The sequence below is a fragment of the Ursus arctos genome, unplaced genomic scaffold (genome assembly GCF_023065955.2).
Source record: "Ursus arctos isolate Adak ecotype North America unplaced genomic scaffold, UrsArc2.0 scaffold_31, whole genome shotgun sequence".
Classification (NCBI taxonomy): domain Eukaryota; kingdom Metazoa; phylum Chordata; class Mammalia; order Carnivora; family Ursidae; genus Ursus; species Ursus arctos.
Window position 1 is genome coordinate 19,112,568 of NW_026622997.1, and position 12,836 is coordinate 19,125,403.

At 48.9% G+C, this 12,836-nt stretch overlaps 1 protein-coding gene across 1 annotated transcript in view; it reads right to left on the bottom strand.

The window, feature by feature from the left end:
- DTNBP1 (dystrobrevin binding protein 1) overlaps positions 1-12,836 on the bottom strand; it is a 121,881-nt gene that overhangs the window by 8,194 nt on the left and 100,851 nt on the right. The window contains exon 8 of the mRNA XM_026511529.4: positions 1,471-1,626. Within this exon, the coding sequence (XP_026367314.1) occupies positions 1,471-1,626 (156 nt within the window). The remainder of the gene's footprint in view (positions 1-1,470; positions 1,627-12,836) is intronic.

Genomic DNA, 12,836 nt, shown 5'->3' on the forward strand with positions numbered 1-12,836 from the left:
TCCCCTAAGGGGACTAGCGCCCTCTGAAAAGACACGCCCGGGGCGGGGGGGCTCTCACTGTCACTTGGGGTTACCGGGAGACGCAAGCCAGGAAGAGGGTCTCTTCCCTGGAAACCGAATCTGCCAGCACCTTGACCTTGGACTTGAGCCTCCAGAACTGTGGGAAGTAAACATCAGCGATTTAAGCCCCCCCGTGTGATGGTTGGTTACGCGGGCTCACGCTCAGACGGCCTCCTCCTCACCCCTGCCCACGACAGGACCCAAATCCCTGCAGCAAACACGGGCCGCTCACTCCACAACCAGCACGTGACACTGGAGCGAACGGATACCACGCGTACTCTGAGGAAACAGGCAGCCTGGCTTTTCTAGATAAAGACAGACTTCAGATCGGCAGCACAGAACAGGGAAAGAGCCAACTCCCGGAGACAAAGACGCTCACCCCCAGATCTGTCCGACCCACCGCAAGAAAAGCAGCGTTAGCCACACAACGCGCTCTCTGGTGCGTTCCGAGGCGTTCAGATACCACTTTTCATCTGTGTTCTCTACATTATTGTCCTTCCTCGTCTTTGATTTCTTTAGCCTCTCCCGGGGCGGGGGGACGGGGGGGACACCAGACTGAAAGACAGGGAAGGACAGCGTGAGGTGACAGAGGTACGTCAGGGGGTGCGGTGAGGGGTGGGGGAGCCAGGGAGTCCCGGGGAGAGAATGGAGACTGAGGACAGATTTGGGGAGGAGGGGGTCTCTGGGGTGCCGAGGGGCAGGTGAGCAGGGAAGGCCCGGCCGTTGCTGCAACTGGCGGCTCCTGCCCGAGGGGAGGAGAGGCCGCCGCCCCGAGCGCTCCTTCCGAGGCCTCCAGGTCGTAGAGGTGGGATGAGGGGCCCCGGCGCTGATGCCTCCCCTGCTCCGCCTGTTCCCGGGAACCAGCGAGACGCACAGACTTTTATGCATCTAACTGTGCCGCACACAACCACGTATAAAGGTAAAGCATGGACACGCTCAGCCGGGGGACTGGTTAAGCGGAGCACGGCACATACATCCGGACGGTGAAGACGCAGCTTTGAACACGTACCCTTTTAAAGAACTTTTAAGAACACGGGGAATGATCCCCGTGCAATGTTAGGATGGAGACAAAACCAGACATATGTACGGTGTGACGGCAATTATGTAGAGAGATTGGGAAGAACCACCCCGGAAATAGTAACAGAGATTATTCTGTGCTGTAGAATTAAGGGTAATGTTTGTCTTGTTTGCCTTTTTTTGAAAAACGTATTTTATGTTTTCTAAGTATGTCCAACTAAAGCCTAGAACTACAGCAAGACGCAAACACCACGATAAGACAAATGTGCCATGACATAGCCACTTTGAGTTCTGGGGACTGTTCCCCATGCCCCGCCCGGGGCGCACAGTGCGACACTGTCTCTGTGCCCCCAGGGAGGGTCCCCGCGGCCAGCAACCCCATCCCCCACTTGCCTCTCCTCTCCGCTATCTGCAGGTAACCTGTGGAGAGGTACTGCTCCATGTCCTGCTGGAAGGCCTCCTCGAAAAACTTCTGCCGCTCCTTCAGCTTCGCTTGCTGAGTGTGCTCCATTTCCAGAACCTTCTGGGCGTGCTCGGCATCGAGTTCAGCTAAGGAAACAGCACAGTCTGGGTCAGGGTTTGAGAAGGGATGCAGACAGAAAGGGGAATAGATTTGTACTCCTGAGAGCCCCTGAGCTGAGAGGCTGGTGCCCGGACGGAGATGCAGGCAGCCTCCCCTCCCCCAGTCTGGGGCACTTCTTCCCGGGCCGTCCCATGTGCTGTTCCCCGCTCCCCCGGCCTGGGATGACCTTCCCTCCACCACCTCCCACCCCGTACAGACCCGCTGCTCATCTGCCAAGACCAACCTCTCCGTTAACCCTTCTGCATGTTGCAGCCATCGAACTTCAGAAGCTTCTAGTACAACAGGTGAAGACTCGGGCCTTCAGGCAGACAGGGCCCTTAGCCCGCGCAGAGCCGGGAGCCCAGGACTGAGTGAGTTAAGGGGCAAGGACGCAGCTGCTGTGGCGTCACAGAGACGGGCCGTCTGGGCTTTGGCCTGATGGCCTCACCAGCCATGCAACCCGCCTGACGCCGGTCAGCCTTCCTCAGCCTCACGGGATTTGGGACAGACATCTGAAGCCAGGCCTGACGTGCGACTTCAACGGAATAATGCTGGAAGGACTTTACGATCACAGGGAGCGGGATCCTTCAAGATCGGGCTGAGTCAGTAAGAGCAGGCAGGAGCCGCGGCACGCCAGCGAGAACCCCCACCGGCCCGGCCCTACACACCTGCGGCTTAACCGTGCTCAGCGCACGCACGCGGAGCACAGCCCACGGAAGCTGGGTCCGGCGTGCACCACCCTTCACCTCGTGCGTGCACCAACGGTTACGAATTCTCGCGTCCTCTCTACTTCACCTGCTGGTGGGCCGCATCCTAAGGCGGCCCCCATGACCCCCGGCTCCCTTGGGGCACCCACCCCGATGACCCTCGGACCGTTTCTACGTGTGATTTTACTGCCACGATGAGCTTATGCGCCGCGGCACAGCTGACGTGAAGAAAGAGAGGTCATCGGGGCAGGCCAGGGCGGGAGAGCAGCCCCCGGCGGGCCACCAGCGCGAAAACAGCCGCAGCTCCGCCAACAACCTGCCCGAGCTCGGAAGCGGGTTCTTCTCCAGACTCTCCAGAGAGCCATGCGGCCGGTCAACACCCTGCTGTCGGCCTGTGAGGCAACGGGCGCCTTGACGACTGACCTACAGCCGGCGAGCGAAGACCTCCGTGCTGTCTATGCAAACCACACAGCGCGTGCTGGTCTCTGACGCAGCACCGTGGGAACACTCCAGATACGCCGCGTCAGTCCCAGCCCCTGCCCGCAGTGGACTGGCTGAAGAATCCGAACATGACGACTTGAGTTACTTCCCTTAAACAAATACTTTCCAACAACTACCCTGCCGCAGACACGACGCCAGCCTGAGTTTGCAGAACGGAACGTCTCAGCTACCTTACTGTCGTGGAATAAACGGAGGGCCCCAAACACCGAAAAGTAATTAGACTGAAGACATTATTCCCCACAGTTGACCTCTGGGGAGTGTCACATCTTCGGGGTGTTAGAACTCCTATAACTCAATTAAAAAAAAAAAAACCAATCCAATTAAAAAATGGACAGAGAATCTGAATAAACATTTTTCCAAAGAAGACATACAAATGACCACCAGGTACATGACAAGATGCTCAAACATTACTACCCATCACGGAAATGCAAATCAAAACCACAGTGGGGTATCATCTCACGTCCATTAGAATGGCCATCACTGAAAAGAGGTAACAGGTGTTGGCGAGGATGCGGAGAAGGGGGGCCCCTCATGCATTGCTGGTGGGAATGCAAACTGGTGCAGCCACTCTGGAAAACAGTACGGAGCTTCCTCAAAGAATTAAAAATAGAGCTACCCTACGATCCAGCACTCTCACGTCCAGATTATATACCCAAATGAAATGAAAACAGCTTATCCAAAAGATAATCTGCAGTCGAGCATTATTCACGATTGCCAAGATATGGGAATAACCTAAGTGTGTGTCCAGAATGGATGGATGTGGTGTGTGTGTGTCCGTCCACACCCATACAATGGAATACAGCTCACTCTAAGGACGAAGGAAATCCTGCCGATTGTGACACCATGGATAGGCCCTGAGGGCGTCATGCTAAGTGAGACAAGTCAGACAAAGGCAGATACTGCATACTCCTTAGATGTGGACTCTAAAAAAGCCAAACTCATAGACACGGAGAGTACAGTGGCGGTTACCAGACACTGGGTGGCGGGGCAAATAGGGAGATGTGGGTCAAAGGGTACAAACTTGTAGTTAGAAGAGATCTCATGTAAAACACTGGTTACAGTCAACAGGGCTATATTACATACTGCAAAGCTGCTAAGAAATTAGATCCTAAATGTCCTCACCACAAAAAAGAAGTGATGATTTTGGGAGGTGACGGAGGTGTTAGCGGACGCTACAGTGGGAGTCGGACTACAACACACACTCGCATCAAATCGACACGTACATCTTGAACCCCTACAATGTTAAATGTCAATTATGTATCAATAAATAATCTCTGGGGCGTTATCAAGTGGCATTTTTTTAAAGTAGGCTCCACACCCAGCATGGAATTCACAACCCTGAGATCCAGATGTAAGCTGAGAAGGAGTCAGATGCCCAACTGACGGAGCCACCCAGGCGCCCCCAAAGTGGTTTTTATTTTTATTTTTTAGAAGATTTTATCTATTTCTTTGACACGCAGGGAGCCTGATGTGGCGCTCGATCCCAGGACCCTGCGATCACGACCGGAGCCCAAGGTAGCAACTTAACTGAGCCACCCAGGTGTCCCCTTGCAGTGATTTTTAACAACAAAAAATGCATAGAACTTACAGTGAACGATGGGCTACAAGGCCCCGTGTGCTCTGCCTTAGTCCCCTCACGGCCTCCACCAATACCCAACACCGCACTTCACAAATGCTGAGAACGACGTAATCCTATATGCATGATATACCTTAAAAACTCAATAACGGAGGTTTTGGGTTTTTTTTTAAGATTTTTATTTATCTAAGAATGAGAGAGAGAGAGAGAGAGGGCGAGTGAGCATGAGTGGGGTGAGGGGTGGAGGGAGAAGCAGACTCCCCGCTGGGCAGGAGCCCAATGTGGGGCTCGATCCAGGGACTCTGGGGTCAGGACCTGAGCCAAAGGCAGATGCTTAACCAACTAAGCCACCCAGGTGCCCCAATGGAGTAGGTTTTTAATCCCAAATCAGTCTCCAGTACTTAGAATATTCTGGGCATTCTCACGAACTAGCATTAACCAAGCAACACCAACAGAAAGGAAATCTTCCCAACTTCATATAATTACAGCTATTACACCTACGACGTGCCTTCTATTCACACTACTTTAATCACTATGGGCATTCGCTATATTTCCACGTCACCCTAACTAACCCCACCTCGTAGGTTTGTTTACAGGGAGACGGTCTGGAAGGAGCTCAGGCTTTGGAACCAGTCCAGGGGCCATCCTAGCCCTTTCAGCAGACATTCCTGCAGAGGCCCGCACGTTCCCCTGTCTGCACCGCTCTCCACTTTTCTGCTCAGGGTGTTCTCGGAGTCTTGGGGAACCTCAAGGCACAGAGCCCAGGAGTTCCGGGGAATTAACACAGCTCTCAACCAACGGGTGACAGGAGTCGGTGTATCAATGCTGCAGTCTCCCATCCTCTGGACGGACAATTCTAGGAGGCATTCTGAACACTTCTCAGAGATCCTGGGGGAACTGCAGCTCCCTGGCTAGAGCGTGGACTTTACTAACGCATCCCCGTCTTGGCTCTTCCTCCTGCACTCACTCTCTGCGTCCTCACCCCTGCTCTCCGGGATCGCGGCCCACACACACCACCTGCAGCCAGATCCTCATCCCAGGCTCCGCTGCTGGAGCCCACGCTAGCCTGTTGAGGACTAGCGATCACGGAACCTGTCTGAGCATCAGCGTCCTCTGTACGAGAAAGGTACGAACACCTATTCCCAAGTGGCTGGCAGGACTAAACGAGGGAACAGAGGTGAATCACCGGGCACACAGCATTGACCAAGATTCCGGCAGCATTATTAGAAATAACGGACTCTTGAACAGGAACATTACGAGAACGGAAATATGAGCCAGGATGTGTACAACACTGAGAACTGCCCCAGCTCCCCCAGCCCCACTCACACTTCAGAATCAGTCACCGTTCAGTGCCCTCACGAAATCTGCATGGAACTGAGTGGCCTCATAAGAGGGGAGCGAGGGGACTGAAGAGGACGTGTCTTTACTTGCTTCACTTTAGCTGTCAGCCTCTCTGCTCAAATGCTTCCTGGCTGCCAAGCGCATGAGGGTATAAGTCAGCCCTAAAACACGACACAGGCGTCGAACACTTCAAGCGAAGTTCAATTAATCCTTAACAAAAAAATAATTCCAGAATAAGCAGCTCAAAAACAGAGATCAATGGAGAAATCATCAAAGGGGTTTTCACTAAAGAATACCTTGTTTTAACCGAATTAATGTTTCCTACAGATAGCTTGAAAACTTTTCATTCTTCTCAAGACTTCTGCTTCAAAAGTTCAGTTCTCTGTTTCTGTGTTCTAAGTCCTATGTTTTTTGTTTTTAAGATTTTTTATTTATTCTCAAGAGACAGAGAGAGAAGCAGAGGGAGAAGCAGGCTCCCCACTGAGCAGGGAGCCCGATGTGGGGCTTGACCCCAGGACCTGAGATCATGACCTGAGCTGAAGGCAGACGCTTAACCAACTGAGCCACCCAGTCCTAGACGCCCAGTCCTATGGTTTTTTTGTCTTGGGTTTTCTATAATGGAATGAAATCTAATCCTGTGTCAACCCTCACAAAAGCCGGGGGTAGATCAGGGAATTTAAAATGACTTAAGGAAGAGGAAGAAGATCACTAGTTTTCATTTTCAAGCAGGTGACGCAGTCGTTACTGGAAATACTGCCCACCGCCCGATGTCGGCTTGTCCCTGATTTCCGAGCTGACCGCGTGGCGACGGTCACTGAGCAGCAGCACGGCCACCCGAACCAGCTCTGTGCTCAGGGTGACGATGAAAAAGCACATGGCAGATGGTAAACACAGCCGAGCCGCTCAGCCGTGCAGAAGCCGCACCCTGCCTCAGGCCTGAGTGGGGAGGTCCCAGTGCTGGTTCACCCTGCCGGCAGGCCAGCTCTCGCCACCGGACAGCCGCATCTGGGGCTGCTGCCACGGTGGGAGGCCGTCTGCGGGAGGATTTCAGATCTAGAGGTTTCATGGCATCCGGATTTTAGAATGACGATGGAAAAATATAAATGACGGAACATGCTCTACAAAGAAGAATGACCCCTTGTTCATGCTGAAGAGGTCATTCATTACACTGGGAAAAGCGAGACAAATACAAAGATCTAAAGAGCTTCAACATAGGGACACCTGGGTGGCTCAGTCGGTGAAATGTCTGCCTTCACCTCGGGTCATGATTCCAGGGTGCTGGGATCGAGTCCCGCATTGGGCTCCCTGCTCAACGGGGCATCTGCTTCTCCCTCTCCCTCTGACCCTCCTCCCCACTTGTGCTCTCTCTGTCTCAAATAAATAAATAATAAAAAAAAATAATAAAGAGCTTCCACATATAACCTTAAGGTTAAAAAGAAGAAAAACAAAGAACCCACACACTAGCAGCGCTAGCTTTCCTGACAGAAGGCAGGAGTGGTCATTTCACCCCGTTATCAGCGGGGTCCGCGCCCCCATGGTGGGCCCTGCTTCCTGTGACTGCCGCGTCCAACTCTAAACGATACTTTCTCAAAACAACAAAAGGTCCCGTTATGAGGGAAGATGGTATCATCAATTCTCAATTACAGGTCCTAACGGGCCACAAGGGTGGCACAGGATACATGTGCATAGAAATCCATGGCGCTCCTTTCAGGACCAGCTGCAAACCACTCCACACCTGCGCATTCTGACAGAGCCAGTGAGGACCGACAGCCGGTGAGGACCGACAGCCGGTGAGGACCGACAGACGGTGAGGACCGACAGACGGTGAGGACCGACAGACGGTGAGGCGTGAAGGGCTGAAATGGCCCCACGACTGCGGGCGGCAAAGAAAGGGAAGATGTATGGAGAACAGGATAAACCTCTCAGGCAGAGTTTATGATAATCTCTCAAATCCACAAAATCTTATAACAGAAACAGTGAAATTTCCTAAGTATGAGAGTTAAGAAAAATCCTGGTAATCTCTATATAACATTTAAATATCAAGCACATTTTTCATTCAGGCTAAATAACCAAGAATAAAAAGAATAAAAATAAATTCAAAAATCTAGACGATATCTACAATTCAGATGTTTTTCAATGGTTTCTGTGACAGTCGAGGCATGCAAAAGGATCCAGGCAGATCTCATGACATCTCTACATTTCTAAACACGAAGAGTAAGCAGGGGCGCCAGGGGCGGGGGGGGGGGGGTTCAGTCGGTGAAGCCTCCGACTCTTGATCTCAGCTCAGGGCTTGATCTCAGGGGTGTGAGTTCAAGCCCCGCATTGGGCTCTATGATGGGCGTGGAGGGTACTTAAAAAAAAGAAAAAGGTAAACAAATGCCTTTCCAGATGGTTTTTGATAAAAACTGCTGACAAACTGTCAAACCACACGACCACTAGAAGACCATACTAAACTGCGTCCGTGTGATAGAATTTAAACACTGGGATGAATGTTTTTCAGGCTTCTAACTATCTGCATTTATTTAGTAGGTTTTTATGAACACATGGAAATATTTTAATTCTTAAAAAGCACAAATAATAAGGTGAAAATCCCTCTTAAGTAACAACGAACAGATGACCTCTGCTAGCATTTGGTGTACGTGCATCAGATTTTCCTCTGTCCTATGAGGCTGAACTGTACCAAATTGCAACATCTGATCCCCGCCCCCTTTTTTTTGGTGCCTCTAACATAGTTGTTGTTGAACTTTTCACTTTGAAATAGTCACAAGCTCAAGGGATGTTGTCAAGAACAGGGTGTAGAGGGCAGCCCCACGCACCCCCACCAGGCTCCTCCAACGCTAACATCTTAGACAATTATGGTGTAACATCAAAACCAAAATAAATGACATGGGTACAACCCCCAGCGGTCATTCAGATTTCCTCACTCACTCGAGTGTGTGAGCATGTGCGTGTCGGGGGAGCTCTCTGCAGTCTTGGCCCACGTACAGTCCCGTGCAACAAACCACAATCAGGATACTCAGCGGTACCAGCCCCCCAAGGCCCCCTCATGTTACCCTCTAGTGACCACGCCCTCCCTCCTCAACCAGGAATCCGGTCTCCAAATGTATTATGTTATTTTACAAGCGTTACAGAATGGAATCATGCAGTATATATCCTTTTGGGATTGACTTTTTTTTCACTCAGCATAATTTCCTTGAGGTTCATCCCAGCTGGGGCACGTGTGGATAATTTGTTCCTTTTGATTGCTGGGTAGGATTTCACGGTATGGATGTATGTACCACAGCTTACCTACTCACTAGTGGAAGGACAGCTGAGCTGTTCCCAAATTTGACGATTATAATAAGCTGCTGAGAACATTTGTGCACCAGTTCTTGGATGAAAATAGGTCACTTCTGAGAAGAAAAACTGCCCAAGAATGCAATTGCTGGGTCATAATGAACATAACACACGTGATTGACTGATGTATGTATGTATGTATGTATGTATGAATGAATGAATGAATGAATGGAACCGCCAAACTCTCTCCCGGAGTGGCTGTTCGACATTTTAGCCCCGCACTGTGTACCAGTGACCTCATCCCGCCGCATCCTCGCCAGCGCGGTGAGACCTTCTAACTGTAATGCAGGCAGTTTGACCTTTCCTTCTCCTCTTCCCCAGAGTTAGAAACAACTCTGGACTTCCTCTTATTTTCAGTAATTGCTATTTTTCTAAAGGTACTTTTAGTTTCTCGAGATATTTCTTCTTTCCCTCCCCCTACTTTACTTCTCTTTACATTTGGACTTTAATAAATATTTAATTTTGGAAAAATTCTGTTCAGAAACTCAGGACTTTGATGAGGACAAAATATACAAGATTTCTTTCCAGTTTTAAAACCCACCTAGTTTTTTGGTTTTGTTTTTTTTTAACTAGTTAGCAGTAAATTAGTTTTCAAAATAAGGTATACGTGTACTAGCTTAAATTAGTTTTCAAAATAAGGCCTACTCAGCCGTGTTTAAAGTCTCCCAACCTCCTGCCCCCACCTTTAAAAATGAATATAGATTGTCTTAGACTGGACCGAAAACAGACTTTTAATTAATGGTTTCCTAGAACTGGGGTTTTTACATGTGCCTTTTAAAAATTTCAACTTCTGTACCCCACATTTCTACAGTTTTCAATAGTGTTCTTCTAGCCTTCATCAACAATTAGTTGCCAAGACAGACTTATAAGTACTGTAAACCATACATTATTTCTATGAAAATTCTAAAGTAGTACAGAGCCCTTATTCCTCAGAACTGGTATTTTAAAAAAATTTTCCTGTGCATGGTAAAGTTAACAAAAAATTTTAAAGAAAGTTAAATGACTTTTTAAGAGAACTTTAACTCACCCTTCACACACACACACATATATGCACACACACATACCCTTATACACATTTATCAAGAACCATTATTTTTTTTTACATGCAATTAAGAAAGGATGTTCCTTACCTAAAATACAGTCGTTTTGAATAATGGCAGGTTTTGCAGACAGTCAGAATAAACAACTCAGACAACAAAGCATTCATGGCAAGCCCTGAGGAGGCTCCCCAAAGTTCGGTCCTTCGGGGCAGCTCCTGGAGCAGCTGTTTCCTAAACCCGTATCACAGGAAACAAACACGAGCCCAATATCTGAACTTCTGGAACATTTTACAATTTCTCCCAACTGCCCTGAAGGAAATGACCACTATCCAGAGTATTAGCAAAATACACAGTTTTGTGTGCACAGCGTGTGCACGGTTTGCTGAAACCACGAGGCAGGAACGCTCAGCTGTTCATGGTCTTTCATGGGGGGGCAGGGCGCTCAGAAGACCCCTGTGCAGCTGGGAGCCTCGGGGCCCCACCATTCACCCCTCCAGGCCCAGGGCTTCCCATCAGTGAAAACAGGGGCGGAGGGCAGGGCTGGATGACTTCCATAAGGAGGTTATGTCCAGTTCTAAACACCACGGTTCTATTTTTACTTGCTTTTGATTGGGGAAGGAAGAGGTAATTCTAAATCCTGTGTACTTTTTGGTAAAATTGTATGAAAACCAGATTAGCAGTAAGAAATCTGGAACCTTTTTAATTAGACAGTGACATTTCAAGAAAATTAGCTTCAACTGTTAACAAAAACCTGATGGTATTTTTGTAGTCATTTCCTGCTTAAACAATGATTAGAACCCCACAGCTTCAGATTAATGGACAAGTGAGAAGTGCAGTCGGTCTGCGGCCAAGGCTCTGTGAGTCATTACTCTGTCGGAACTCCACGAGCTCCGTGGGGGAGGCTGCCGGGAGAGCTTCGTGGTCTGAAATGAGGGCAGTGAGCCTCAAGCCTGAGGCTTTTCAGGCAGGGGACTGACACAGGACAAGACGGACAAGATGAGTCACTGTGCAAGGGAGTGGTTCAATGCCATTTGAAAGTGCTATCATTCTGGGATACGCTGACAAAAGATATCTTTTACAGAAACAATACATAAAAATGATAAAATATCAAGCCTATATCATGATATCCTATTCTTCGATGATTTCCAATTTTTTCTCGTAAGACTGAAAAAAAAAAAAAAAACCCCACCCCAGTCTTGAAGCTTTGTGTTACTAATAGTTGGACAATACCCTAATTTCCTAGAATTTTTAAGTCAAATCAGATACTTTGCTGAATTTTACTTAGGGCATAGACCTACTTAATAATAACTACTGGGGCGGGAGGGGGGCATTAGATCTTTAGAAGAATTCTTTCAAACTCCAAAAGTATTTTTTTTTTGTTACTACATGACAGACTCTATAAAGCGAAATATAAACCAGCTGCTTGCGTCTAAATGTGAAAATCAACTATTACAGAGCTCACTCAAATGGGTTATGGAGATCGTAGACCAGGGGTTCTCAACCTCTAGTGGCATCAAAATCAGCCTGAGGGCTGCTGAACACAGAGATTGCTGGGCCCCGTGCCAGAGTTTCTGATTTAGTAACCGGTGGGCCAGAGAATTTGCATTTCTAACCAGTTCCCAGATGCTGCTGCTGCTGGTCCGAGGACCAGGCTTCTGAGAAGCACTGCTCTAGGTGAACGATAACTGTGCGTCCACTTCAGTGGAAAAAGTAAATTTTTACTTTGTACATATATTTATACAATGGACAAGAAAAAACACAAGACGGGGAAGCTGGCACACTTCATGGAAATGACAGAAATGTCATCTCCTTGATCCCTTTCAAACTATCTGGAGTATCATCTAGAAAGGAAAATCTCCAGCAGCAACTGAAATGCAGAATCATAAACAAGCAGGACCTCTGGCCATCTCTACCGGTGAGAGACAAGGGCCTTCAGGCCAGGAGTCCCTCTGTAGCAGCTCGGGCTCACTCTGGGGCATCACTTACCGGCCCCTGCTCAGTGGCTTGGCAGCTTCATACAACAGCAGGAAACAAAAATGCTGCGACCAGATCACACCCGTCTCCTGGATTTCTGCCTACAGAGGCCGGTGCAAGTGAGAAGTCTTTTTTTTTTTTTTTCCCTTCCTTTCCTGAATTTGGATGAGCAGGAGAGAATATTTGTGGAACTGGATCCTTGGGTACAGCTCCAGTAAAGATTCAGTATAAGTACTCTTAGTTTTTATTGATCCTTTCCTCCCAGAGACGGTCACTGTCTGTCTCTATCTGTTGTGCTGCTGGTCCCGAGGAGAAAAAGCACAGGGCCGAATGCAGGCAGAGGCTCTAGGAGCCTGCTGTTCTCGCTGGCCTCACAGACTGCGAGTTACCAGTTCTCACCAGACTGGGTCTGTCCAGACAGACATGGCTGTGGGTTAAGGTGCACACGAGGTAAAGGTTTTCGCTAGGCGACGTCTTAGAAGCTGAGGCTGTATAACGGGTCGAGTACCTAAAAATTATTAGAGTGCTCACCACCTAACTTGAACACGCCCGTGGTGGAATACGTTGGTCACAAAATAGGGTTTTTTTTTTTTTTAAAGATTTTATTTATTTATTAGAGATAGAGACAGCCAGCGAGAGAGGGAACACAAGCAGGGGGAGTGGGAGAGGAAGAAGCAGGCTCATAGCAGAGGAGCCTGATGTGGGGCTCGATCCCACAACGC